General features: G+C 49.5%; 1 protein-coding gene across 3 annotated transcripts in view; it reads right to left on the bottom strand.

Moving 5' to 3' along the window:
• LOC142291969 (inactive dipeptidyl peptidase 10-like) overlaps positions 1 to 13200 on the bottom strand; it is a 352241-nt gene that overhangs the window by 169823 nt on the left and 169218 nt on the right. For all 3 annotated transcript variants that reach the window (XM_075336956.1, XM_075336955.1, XM_075336957.1), the window contains exon 6: positions 11026 to 11078. In XM_075336956.1, the coding sequence (XP_075193071.1) occupies positions 11026 to 11078 (53 nt within the window). The remainder of the gene's footprint in view (positions 1 to 11025; positions 11079 to 13200) is intronic.

The following is a 13200-nucleotide window of genomic DNA, read 5'->3' as shown; positions in this document are numbered from 1 at the left end:
AATTCAGGTCACAATACAGGAGCTCAGGACAGAGGTAGAAACCAGGATAGAATCTCTATTGACTGGAAGTGGGAGCTGGCCCTCTGGAGTTTATATAGAACAGCACCACCCAGTGCTCACAGCAGACAGAAATCAAAACAACAAGATTAATCCCGTAACTTCTAGAGTGGGCAGAACCACAAGTTCCAGGACTAAAATAGTGTTGCAATATCAAGCATCAACCGCAACAACAGTGTGGCGCCGCCTAGAAACCGGCACAGATGTCACAGTACCCCCTTCTTACACAGGATCTTCGGACACTTAGGACCAGGTTTACCAGGGAAAGAACGATGGAACTTTCTGGTGAGATTTGTTTCTGATCAGCATTGATATTATTTATGATTGATAATTTTTAATTATTATTTATAGTCTATTCTTTTCACATGTGACTAGTTCCTTTTTTATTTACATTCCGTATTTTTTTTTTACGGATTCCCGTTTCACTACCATTCTTTACTGTGGGTGCTCTGCTATTCTCCCATAACAGTTATATTCTTTTAGATTTTCACTCTAAGCTCACAACATTCATCCCTTACCTTTCCATGATGACTATAGAAGTACGAATTCACGAGTTTTAATACATCTAACACTTTTCTGTTTTTTATCTCTTCTCATGATATCCTAATGGTGGGTGACCTATGTACCTTAATCAAGGTACTGCTTTTAAGGCTATGTGCCCACGTTGCGTTCTATCCCTGCACAAATTTCTGCAGCAATTTGAACAGCACATGTGCGCTTCAAATCGCTGCAGAAACAGTCCGTAATGAAAAGCCGATTTCATGCGCTATGGATCCAGCCCCTCCCATAGACAGAGCGGGACCTGCATCCAAAGCACATGAAAGAAGTGAGATGTTGCTTTTTAGAACGCAGCACTTCGGCAGCAGCTGAAGCGCTGCGTTCTAATACGCCACGTGGGCATGGATTAGGCACAATCTTCATAGATTGTGCAGGGGAGGCAGGATGCATGCAGTTACGCTGCAGTGCAGAACGCAGCGTAACTGCATGAAAATACGCAACGTGGGCACATAGCCTAAAGCCTGCTTTACACGGTACGATCTATCGTGCAATTTCACGATCGATCGTACCCGCCCCCGTCGTTTGTGCATCATGGGCAAATCGCTGCCCGTGTCGCACAAAGTCGTTAACCCCCGTCACACGCACTTATCTGCTGTGCGAGGTCGCTGTGGGCGGCGAACATCCTCTTCCTGAAGGGGGAGGGACGTTCGGCGTCACAGCGACGTCACACAGCGGCCGGCCAATAGAAGCGGAGGGGCAGAGATGAGCGGGACGTAAACATCCCGCCCACCTCCTTCCTTCCTTCCGCAGAGCCGGCGGGTGGCGCGGGACGGAGGTAAGCTGCTGTTCATCGTTCCCGGGGTGTCACATGGAGCGGCGTGTGCTACCCCGGGAACGATGAGCAACTGGCACCCTTTTAATTAAACGAGATTATGAAACCGAGCGACGAGTACACGACTCACGATTTGTGAGCGATACTGCATCGCTCGGAGGTGTCACACAGCCTGACGTCGCAAGCGATGCCGGATGTGCGTCACAAAAACCGTGACCCCGACGAGCACGATAGACCGTCTCGTGTAAAGCACCCTTAAGGCTATAGTATAGTATCCTGTTTTTCATTTACACACATTCTTACACTAGTTCGAGACTCTATGTTCTCAATTTATTTTATTCCTCTGGATTTTACTTTTTCACTGTATTACATTTGTGTTGTTTTTCTTCAGTGTCTTCATTTTTTCACTTACATGTACTTTTTCGTTTGTATGTATTTCTACTGTGAAGTGCAGAGACAGATCATGTGACCAATCCATTATCTGTGCACCCTTTTTTTGAATTGCATTTCATATATATATACTTCCACTGTATTTGCCTAAAGACGTAAATCAGTGATTATTTCCTGAAGAAGGAGCTGTGACTCTGAAACGCGTATAAAAAAAAAAAATAACATTTTCTTTTATTCCCTCCACTTTTTGTTTACACTGAAGAGCATTTTTTAATCCTTTCTTTCTATAACTGTCAGAATTTGCTCTCTGTAATTGAAGCTCCGCTTGACACAGAAGAAATGTATAAGTAGTATGGTGCATGCGATTGTTTGCTGAAACCCTATGTGAGTAATTCCATTAAAGATGTTTTTAACTTTGTAAAATGGAGCCTGGTCTCACTAATTTCTCACATACATTTAAAGTCCCCATACCTTCATATCACTTATGGCCCTAAGAGGAGCAAGCAACATATCCCCACCAGATTACACACACACACACACACACACACACACACACACACACGTACTGTAACATGGTGTTTAGGGACCGCAATGCAAACCTTGGTGCTATCATATCAGTCCCTTCCATTTATACACTGCCGAATCATGACTGCATACAGGGTACAAACTGTCACAATGCCCCGGTATTCTTTGTTTGAGAGGGAGGTCTCATGTCTGCATGTTTGCGATTTGCATACTTGTGGTCATGTACAGACTAGACTCATATAGCTTCCGTCAATTCACATTTGTTGAGAGAGGATGAACACGACTAGTTGGTCTGTGATGACAAATATAGAAATTGTACTTATATGCTATAATGTGATCACTCACTCATATTGGGAAGATTGGGGAATTGTGACAGTGTGTACATGACTCGCCCACCCCAGGGCTATGGGACACCCGGTGCCGGGCCGGACTAGTCCGGTGGTAGTCAGTGGTGGCTGGGCCCGGCTCCGTGGCCCTGGTGGGTGTCAGTTGAATATGTGGCTGATGACTTTAATGTTTGTGTTCGTGACGCCACCTGTGGTATGCGGCTATTAAGCCGCCGCTGCTGTGTGAGGCCACCGGGATGATGTTATGGCAGCAATGTTAGTACTGCTCCCCACAGGTGGAGCAATGCCCGGGGCACAGTTGGTGCTTGTGGAAGTCTATGGTGCTGCGTGACTAACACGGTGCAGGGCCGACAAGCAATGAAAGAAACAGGCACAAACAGTAGTCTCTTTACCTTCTCCTCTTTTACTCGGCAGAAACTTAGTCCAGGGAGACCGTCACAGATGGTAAAGATGATCCGGCCGGCCTGGAAGTGCCTGGGGTGATCTTTGGCCGGTTGAGTATGAGGCCTACTCCTTAATCTTTCTCTGCTGTTTTAGGACACTGCACTTTGGGTTAGCAATTGCCCTCTTGCTGCTGGGACTTGTTGTTCGTCCCCTCTTCTGTGTGGTAGACTGCGCAGGCCCTCTCTGGTGCTTCTCTGCTGGAGCCCACACCAGGCCCTTGGGATGCAGTTGTACCTTCAGATTGCTTCTGGGGCAGGGGGCTTACAGCTCTCCTGCCCTCCGGATTCAGCTACCAGGGATGGATTTTATGCCCTGGCAACTACAGACTCCGATGTCCGAGTCTCTGCTGTGCCTCTCTGCTCCCCTTGCTTCACTGGGCCAAGCTATCCCAGCTCTAGGCCCCAGTTTCACAAGGCAGCACTACTCTGCGTCTGCACTCTTTCACTCCTGTCTCCAGACTAACTAACACTTCCTCCTTCCAGCCAGACTTAAGGAATGCTCCCTGAAGTTCCAGGTTCAGAGCTCCCCCTGCTGGCCGGAGGGAGAACTGTGTTGAGTGTTAACTTACTGGCCAATAGATCTCCCAATTACCTCCAGGCTCAGCATTAACCCTTTTGGGAGGGCAATGCTGTTGTGGCGACCAGGTCCTGGGGCGCCACACTCCCCCTTAGTTAAATTCAGTACTCCCGGACTGTAGAGACAAACATGACATGTTAGAACATTTCATCCCATTATGGGAGGCGCAATTACTTTAACGTTACAACCTTAAACATTACTATAAGAGTCCAGTGTGGCTCCCTGCCGGGTGTCCATTACACTGCTCCATGGGGGACCCGCCGCGTTCAAACCCCCAACGTAGGCTCTGGGCGTGCGTCAGAGCATTGATGACCCCACTCTATGCACGCCGGACGGGTTTTTCTTCAGGGGTGTTGAGCACACTGGTGCTAACTATGAACAATTTAGGTGTTGGCCACCCATAGTCCAGTGGCCCAATTGTCCATTTTCACAATCAAAGAAAAAGAAAACATTTTGTACACAATATGGCAGACATTTTGCATAACTATTTACATCCTAATAAGTACTCTTTCCCTTATACAGTTGACTCCCTATACCTTAGAGGGGGTTGTCCCCGAGTGCTGCGCTGGGACCTACGTAGCTCTGGTGTTTGCCCCTGACTACGTGGTGCGTCTTCTATCTCAGCACTACAGGTGGGCCTAACCCCCATAGGTAAGCGTGATGGTTGCCTTTGTGATCTAGGAGTCGCCAAGGGTATGACAGGTTCACCACTGACAGGGGGTTGATCCTCCTGCTCCACTGCTGGCGTGTCATCTCGTGCCGGAGCGGACGATTCTTTAGGTGGATCCGGAACCTTTTCTGTTTCTGGCTCGACCAACTGCGGAAACGTCAAAACTGGTACCACTATGGCATTGTTTATTCGGGTCCAAGTTTTGGGGAACTTTCCAAGGATGGTTTGAATCATCTCCCCTCCTTTCTCTTGACTTTGGGGACTTCCTTGTACTCCTTCCATTTCTCTTTGGATTCTGCACCGTTCAGGGCACGCTTTCAGGCGGTCTCGGGAAATTGCTTGATAGGTCTTGCCTTCATCTTTGCTTATGAGGCATACCTTACTATTGTCAAAGTTGGAGGGGATAATGGTGTAGGGCTCGTTTTCCCACTGATCATCCAATTTATGCGTCTTCCGCTTCTTCTTGAGGACTTGTTCTCCAGGTGCTAAGGGAGTTGCTGGGGCTGTTTGATTGTAATGCTGTTCTTGCCTCGTTCTTGCTTGAGACAGGCTCCTCTCTACGCACTCCTGGACCTTACGGTACCGCTGCTGCCGTTCTGTATCCCAATCCTCTATTTCTTGAACCGCCTCAGGCGACACAGTCCCCATCTCAAAGTCTACAGGCAACTTGCCTGGTCTGGCTCGCATCAGGTAAGCGGGGCTGCAGTTGGTCGAATTCACTGGGATGTGGTTGTACAGGTCTACCAGATCTGGCAACTTTTCTGGCCATTGGTTCCTTTCCTCCAGCGGCAGGGTCTTCAGCATATCAATAACCACATGGTTCATTTTCTCGCACAGTCCATTGGTTTGGGGGTGGTACGGTGTGGTTCGGATTTTCTTACAACCGTACATGTTACAGAACTCTTGGAACACTTCAGCCTCGAATGCAGGACCCTGATCAGTCAGTACCCTTTCCGGATAGCCGTGAGGTCGACAAAAGGATGCCTGGAACGCTCTAGCTGCTGTCCTGGCTGTCTGGTCCTTCACAGGCACTACTACCAGGAAACGAGAGTAATGGTCCACAATGGTGAGGGCGTACACATAGCCTGACCGGCTTGGTGTTAACTTCACGTGGTCCAGGGCCACCAACTCCAGGGGCTGCTTTGTGACAATTGGCTGTAGGGGAGACCTTTGGCTGGCATCGTCTTTCCGCCTCAGGTTACACGGGCCACAGTCTCGGCACCACTTCTCGATCATCTTTCTCATGTGCACCCAATAGAACCGATCACGGAGTAGGGCTTCCAACTTCTTCCACCCGAAGTGTCCTGCGTTATCATGATACGCTGCTAGGACCATTGGAGCATCTCTCTGCGGAACCACTATCTGCCAGACAAGTTCATTTGTTCGATAGTTGACATATCTCTTGCAGAGCTTGCCTTGGTAGGTGAACAGTCGTCCCCTCTCCTTCCACAGCTGCTGGGCTTCCTCTGGAGCGTCTGGGCCAAGATGGGTCTCAGCTTGCGCTAGCTTCTCTTTGACCAATCGCACGGCCGGGTCACCGTTCTGTGTTTCTTCCCAATTATGGTGGAGTAAGGGGTTGACCGAGACCCCGTGCTGGCTTGAGCGCTTCACTCCTACAGCATGCTCACACTGGGACACACCTTGGTGATGGAAAGCCGGTAACTCTATCTCTTCGAGTTCATCCATGTCTTCTCCAGACTCGGGCAAGTGAGGCATTCTGGACAGCGCATCAGCATTGTTATTCTTCTTGCCAGCCCGATACTTGATGGTAAAGTCAAAGTTAGACAGCCGGGCCATCCATCGCTGTTCCATCGCACCTAACTTGGCTGTTGCCAGGTGTGTCAACGGATTGTTGTCCGTGAAGATGGTGAACTTGGCCGATGCCAGATAGTGCTTGAAGCGTTCAGTCACTGCCCAAACAATAGCGAGGAACTCCAGCTTGAAGGAACTGTAGTTTTCTGGATTCCTTTCTGTGGGCCGAAGCTTCCTACTGGCGTACGCTATCACCCTCTCTCTGCCTCCCTGTACCTGGGACAGAACTGCTCCCAGTCCCACGTTGCTGGCGTCTGTATACAGTACAAACGGTTGGCTGTAGTCAGGGTAGGCCAGAATTTCTTCTCCCGTGAGAGCCCCTTTCAGCCGGACAAAGGATGTTTCCAGTTGGCTGCTCCATTCAAATGGAGGGCTCTGCTTCTTAGCCTGCTTTGGCTGGCCCACCAGGAGATCTTGAAGGGGCGCTGCTATCTTGGTGAAACCATCAATGAACCTTCGGTAGTAGCCCACCAGTCCAAGGAACTGCCGCACCTCCTTCACTGTGGTGGGTCTTGGCCAGTCCTTGATTACAGTGACTTTCTCCGGATCAGGTGCCACACCTTCTGCGCTGACCACATGACCCAGGTACTGTACCTTTGGCTTCAAGAGGTGACATTTGGACGGCTTGATCTTCAGGCCATATTTCGACAAGGATTCAAACACTTCTGCTAAGTGCTTCAGGTGGTCCTCATAAGTCTTGGAGTAGACTATTACGTCATCCAGGTACAACAGCACGGTTTCAAAGTTGTGATGGCCCAAGCAGCACTCCATCAACCTTTGGAATGTCCCTGGGGCGTTGCAGAGCCCGAATGGCATACAGTTGAACTCACAGAGACCCATTGGTGTCGTGAATGCAGTCTTCTCTTTGTCCGCCTCTGCCACGGGAACCTGCCAATACCCACTGGTGAGATCCAAGGTGGAGAAATAGTTAGCTGACTTTAAGGCTGTTAGTGACTCCTCTATTCTGGGCAGTGGATAAGCATCTTTATGTGTAATGCGGTTAATTTGCCTGTAATCTACACACATTCTCATTGTACCATCTTTTTTCTTTACGAGCACTAGTGGAGCTGCCCAGGGGCTACAACTATCTCTGATAACCCCAGCCTCCTTCATTTCCCGTAACATTTCCTTGGCACACTGATACTGTGCGGGGGGTACAGGGCGGTATCTCTCTTTAATGGGATGATGATCACCCGTGGGGATTTGATGTTTAACCCCTTTCACCTGCCCAAAATCTAGGGGGTGTTTGCTGAAGACCCGCTCGTACTCCTGTACCACCCGGTAAACCCCATGCTTTTGGTGCGAGGGGGTGGAGTCGGTGCCTACATGTAATTTTTGGCACCAGTCTTCCGGCTGCCCCTTGGAGCCATTGTCTTCCGCCTGGTCGGACGGGATCAAGGGTTCCACTGCTTTAATGGTATTGTTACTGACAGTGTACAGTTTTGCTACAGTGGCGTACCGGGGCAATTTGGCCTCCTCCTCCCCACAATTCAGGACACGGACGGGCACTCTCCCCTTGCGGACGTCCGCTACCCCTCTGGCTATCAGGACTCCAGGCCTACTGTCTGAATACACTGGTTCTACCAAGGCATGGTAATCCTGACCCTTGAGGCCTATTGCTGCCCGACACCATATCAACATTTCACTTCTTGGGGGTATTACAATGGGGAGGGGGTCACTTACCCTCACACTGCCAATTTCTCCTCCGGCTAGCTCTACTTGCTGCCTCCTCATCAGGGCTCTGATCTCCCTCTGTAGGACACGCTGCTGCCCGGAGCTGGCAGTTTCAGACGCCTGTTGCAACAAAATTATCACTTCGGCAATACAATTTTCTATCACATTTGTACCAAGGGTTAGCAGTGGGTCAGATTCTTTGCGATCAATATCTACAATTATCATCCCCTGACATGGCAATTCCACCCGCCCCACTTTAATGGTTACTTCTTTGTACCCAATTTGAGGTAAGGGCTGACCATTACTGGCCACAATCGTTAAATCATCATCTGGGCCATGGTCAATGTCTGAATCAGCCCAATATCTTTTGTACAGTTTGTGGGGGATGGTTGTTACCTGGGACCCCGTATCCAGGAGGGCATTCAAAGGGATCCCATCCAGCACAATGGGAAGGACCGGTCGTCCTCCCACATACTTGCTGCGGCTGGGGTTTGAGCCGGGCTTCCTCACACCTGGGGGTTGGCTCCTGGCCCCAGGCTCAGCCCGTTTAAAGGACAGCGTCGTGCAATGTGGCCCGCCTGGTTGCAGTGGCGGCAGATCGGTTGTCCTGTTGAATCATACCGGTCTGTGTCTCTGCCTCGGGTCGGCGGAATCCTCCTCTGTCGCATCCATGGGACGTCTTCTGGGCTGGAGGCCAACTCGATTTTTGCAGGCGAGGGGGTCATTTGTAGAGACTGCACGGTCTTGGCAAGGGCAGCCACAGTCTTGGTCAGCTCCTGGAACTGCTGTCTGAGCTCTGCCGTGGGATCCTTATCCAGGGACTGCGCCTCAGCCCCTGCAGTGGCTCGTGTTGCAGGCACCACCCCGGGGTACGTGATAGCAAGAGGCCGGAGGGGTACTGGGTCATTCGGTGTAGATTCTCTCAGTACCCTGATGGCCTGGTCCTTAAACTTTGCAAAGTCCAGAGCAGGGTTCTGCAGGACCATGATACGCAGCTGTGTCCTGTGGGCGTCTGACAGGAGCCCCTCTATGAACTGCTCAGTTAGGAGTTTGTGTTCCTCACGTACACTCTCTGGGTCCACCTGTTTAACTGCTTTCAGGGCCTCCTGCAAGTTTAAGGCATAGTCCCTTATGCTGTCTGTGGCCCGTTGCTTGCACCCAAAGAATCTCATCTTTATCTCTGCTGCGGTGCGGGTGTCAAAAGTGCTCTTTAGTTTGGCCAGTATCTGGGCTGCTGTCCCTTTATCTGTATCAGGCCAGGACTTCGCTTCACGCTGGGCTGCGCCGGCTAGCTGTCCCATTAATATGCCCACCTTCTGGCTCTCAGTCAGAGGATACACCCGGAACAAGCTGTGCAGGCTTTCTCTGAAGTCACTCAAGGTATGGGACTCCCCGGAGTACTGCGGCAGCCATTCTGCTCCCGGGATGTACGGCATGGTGATCGGCATTACCGGCGCTATAGTGGGGGCTGGGGCGACGGCGACTGGGACTGCTTCGGCCGGTGCTGCGGCGCCTTGGGCGATGGCAGCCACCTGCTCTCCCTCGGATTCGGACATCTTCCTCCCCCTTAGTGAACCTTACCAGGCTCCGTTCACTTTTCAAGTTTTCTTCCGGGTCGCGCGGGGTTAACAGCGCTCTGCTCTGATGGCGCGCTCCCTTCGCGCTTTGTCAGGCACGCCCCCCTTCTTCCTGCGCTCGGCGCGGCTAATGGCGGCGGCAATTTACAACCAGTACACAGTCTTTTACACAGTTCTTCAGGCGCACAGTACCCGGTGTGACCGGGCACGAAATCCTGTTCGTGACGCCAAAAGTTGACTCGCCCACCCCAGGGCTATGGGACACCCGGTGCCGGGCCGGACTAGTCCGGTGGTAGTCAGTGGTGGCTGGGCCCGGCTCCGTGGCCCTGGTGGGTGTCAGTTGAATATGTGGCTGATGACTTTAATGTTTGTGTTCGTGACGCCACCTGTGGTATGCGGCTATTAAGCCGCCGCTGCTGTGTGAGGCCACCGGGATGATGTTATGGCAGCAATGTTAGTACTGCTCCCCACAGGTGGAGCAATGCCCGGGGCACAGTTGGTGCTTGTGGAAGTCTATGGTGCTGCGTGACTAACACGGTGCAGGGCCGACAAGCAATGAAAGAAACAGGCACAAACAGTAGTCTCTTTACCTTCTCCTCTTTTACTCGGCAGAAACTTAGTCCAGGGAGACCGTCACAGATGGTAAAGATGATCCGGCCGGCCTGGAAGTGCCTGGGGTGATCTTTGGCCGGTTGAGTATGAGGCCTACTCCTTAATCTTTCTCTGCTGTTTTAGGACACTGCACTTTGGGTTAGCAATTGCCCTCTTGCTGCTGGGACTTGTTGTTCGTCCCCTCTTCTGTGTGGTAGACTGCGCAGGCCCTCTCTGGTGCTTCTCTGCTGGAGCCCACACCAGGCCCTTGGGATGCAGTTGTACCTTCAGATTGCTTCTGGGGCAGGGGGCTTACAGCTCTCCTGCCCTCCGGATTCAGCTACCAGGGATGGATTTTATGCCCTGGCAACTACAGACTCCGATGTCCGAGTCTCTGCTGTGCCTCTCTGCTCCCCTTGCTTCACTGGGCCAAGCTATCCCAGCTCTAGGCCCCAGTTTCACAAGGCAGCACTACTCTGCGTCTGCACTCTTTCACTCCTGTCTCCAGACTAACTAACACTTCCTCCTTCCAGCCAGACTTAAGGAATGCTCCCTGAAGTTCCAGGTTCAGAGCTCCCCCTGCTGGCCGGAGGGAGAACTGTGTTGAGTGTTAACTTACTGGCCAATAGATCTCCCAATTACCTCCAGGCTCAGCATTAACCCTTTTGGGAGGGCAATGCTGTTGTGGCGACCAGGTCCTGGGGCGCCACATACATCGCACACAGTCACAATTCAGCAGTGTGCAGTTTCATAGCATTACAAAAAACTTTTTTCTCAAGCTTAAACAACCCCTTTAACATATGAAATATTTTGTATGTCCAAAAATGACATATCATGAGTAATATTTTTCCAACATTTCAGATATCAATAATCATTCTTTCGTATTTCCTAAATCCCCAAACAAATGAGCACAAATTATGTGTATCCGACTCATGTTCAATAAATTTTGCTCCATTTTTAAAAACGAAACTGTCCATTAAATAACTTTTGTTCTGTAGCTTTGCTCTAAAACTTTTAATTGTATAATCTTACCTTTTCCTGATGTTGTATACATTATATGAAGCAATGAAGGACACTCCTGCAATCTGCAATATATAAATTATGTAGATGATAAAGAAATATAAACGTATAAACCTAATAGGCAAAATGAGAATAACCATAGGAATTTTTGCAATGCATTAGATTTATTTTGTTGTAGTCCTTCAGGGCTGATTAATAAAGATGAATTATCAAACCACTAAAACTGTAAGATGAGCAGATTTCAGGATCTGTAATACAATAACATCTAACCCACCCCACCAGTATTTTACTCGATTGAACAATAGATTATCACCATGTTAACCCCTTCACGACCGGCCGATTGTTCGCTTTCCGTTTTTTTTTTCGCCATTCTTTTTCTGAGAGACGTAACTTTTTTATTTTTCAGTCAATATTGTCATGTGAGGGCTCATTTTTTGCGGAACGAGCTGTACTTTTAAATGAAATCCTCAGTTTTACCATATAGTGTACTGGAAAACGGCAAAAAAATTCCAAATGCAGAAAAATTGCAAAAAAAGTGCAATAGCACTATGGTTTTTGAGATATTTTATTCACTGTGTTCACTATATGGTAAAACTGATGTGTGGGTGTGATGCCTCAGGTCAATGCGAGTTCGTAGACACCAAACATGTATAGGTTTACTTTTATATAAGGGGTTAAAAAAAATCGGAAGTTTGTCCGAAAAAAGTGGCACACGTTTTACGCCATATTCCGTGACCCGTAGCGTTCTCATTTTTTGGGATCTATGGCTCAGTGATGGCTTATTTTTTGCGTCTCGAGCTGACATTTTTAACGGTACAATTTTTGCGCAGATGCTACGTTTTGATCGCCTGTTATTGCATTTTGCGCAAAAGTTGTGGCAACAAAAAAAGTCGTTTTGGCGTTTGGAATTTTTTTGCCGCTACGCCGTATACTGATCAGATTAATTGATTTTAGATTTTGATAGATCGTTTCTGAACGCGGCGATACCAAATGTGTGTATATTTTTTATTTTTTTAACCCTTTAATTTTCAATGGGGCGAATGGGGGGTGATTTGAACTTTTAGGTTTTTTTGTTTTTTTTTAAAAATTTTTAAAACTTTTTTTAACTTTTTTTTTTTATTTTACTAGTCCCCCTAGGGGGCTATTGCGATCAGCATTCCGATCGCTCTGCAGTATCTGCTGATCACAGCTACAAGGCTGTAAACAGCAGATACGCTCTCTTTCTCTTTAGCTGTGCCGCTGGCACAGCGAAAGTGTAAGCAAGTCAGGTGTAGTACAGGAGTCATCACATGACCCTGTGCTACCATGACAACTATCGGGAGTCACGTGATCGCGTCACGTGACTTCCGGTATCGGGCAGTAAGTAACAGTTTACCGCGATCGCGCTTATAATGGCGCTGTCACATATTGACAGCGCCATATAAGGGGTTAAACGGCACGAGCAGATAACGATTCTGCTCGTGCCTAGCAGGCACACATCTCAGCTGTGAAAATCAGCTGAGATGTGTGCCGATCGCAGCATGATGCTGCCGGCAGACCGCGGGCAGTAAGGTTAATTATACGGCCCGCGGTCGTGAAGGGGTTAAACCAGCCATGCTGGAGTACAGAATGTGGCGCCCCTGAGCTGGTCAGGCACCACTGAGTACGGCACTCAGGCTGAGTGAGTACAAACAGGTAATCCCAAAGGCTGACTAGGGTGTGCACACACACAGACATGTAGTAACCAGGACACACACACAGCTTACAGGGGACCCCTGAGTAGACTCAGGGAGGGGGCGTAGCCCTCGCATCCTAGCTAGTGTTGAGTAGTGGGACTGGAAGCTAGAGAGTGTGCAGTGGCAGTCTGAGGAGTGGAGTGGAGAAGCAGCGTCTGAGGTGTAGAGCAGAAGAGCAGGACACCGTCAGACCCTGCACCTGTAGTGGCTGTTGATGGGGGAGAGCGGCTACCCAGTGGTGCTGACTGAAAACCACCTAGTGAAGAGGTGGCTGAGTAAGGGGACTACCGGTAGTCCAGGCCCGCACAGGGAAACAGGTGCCTAAACAAGGAAACCATCTACTCGGCCTGTTAAACCTGCTGGTGAGGGTGCTGGATGTACCTCACCGAACCACACAGAGTCCGCAGCATCAACAGCAACGAAGGGGCCCATAAGTAAAAGAAGGCAAGCAGCCAGCATTACTTGGTCCACG

Source organism: Anomaloglossus baeobatrachus, chromosome 2, assembly GCF_048569485.1.
Source record: "Anomaloglossus baeobatrachus isolate aAnoBae1 chromosome 2, aAnoBae1.hap1, whole genome shotgun sequence".
Taxonomy (NCBI): domain Eukaryota; kingdom Metazoa; phylum Chordata; class Amphibia; order Anura; family Aromobatidae; genus Anomaloglossus; species Anomaloglossus baeobatrachus.
This window is presented reverse-complemented; position numbering and strand designations above follow the sequence as displayed.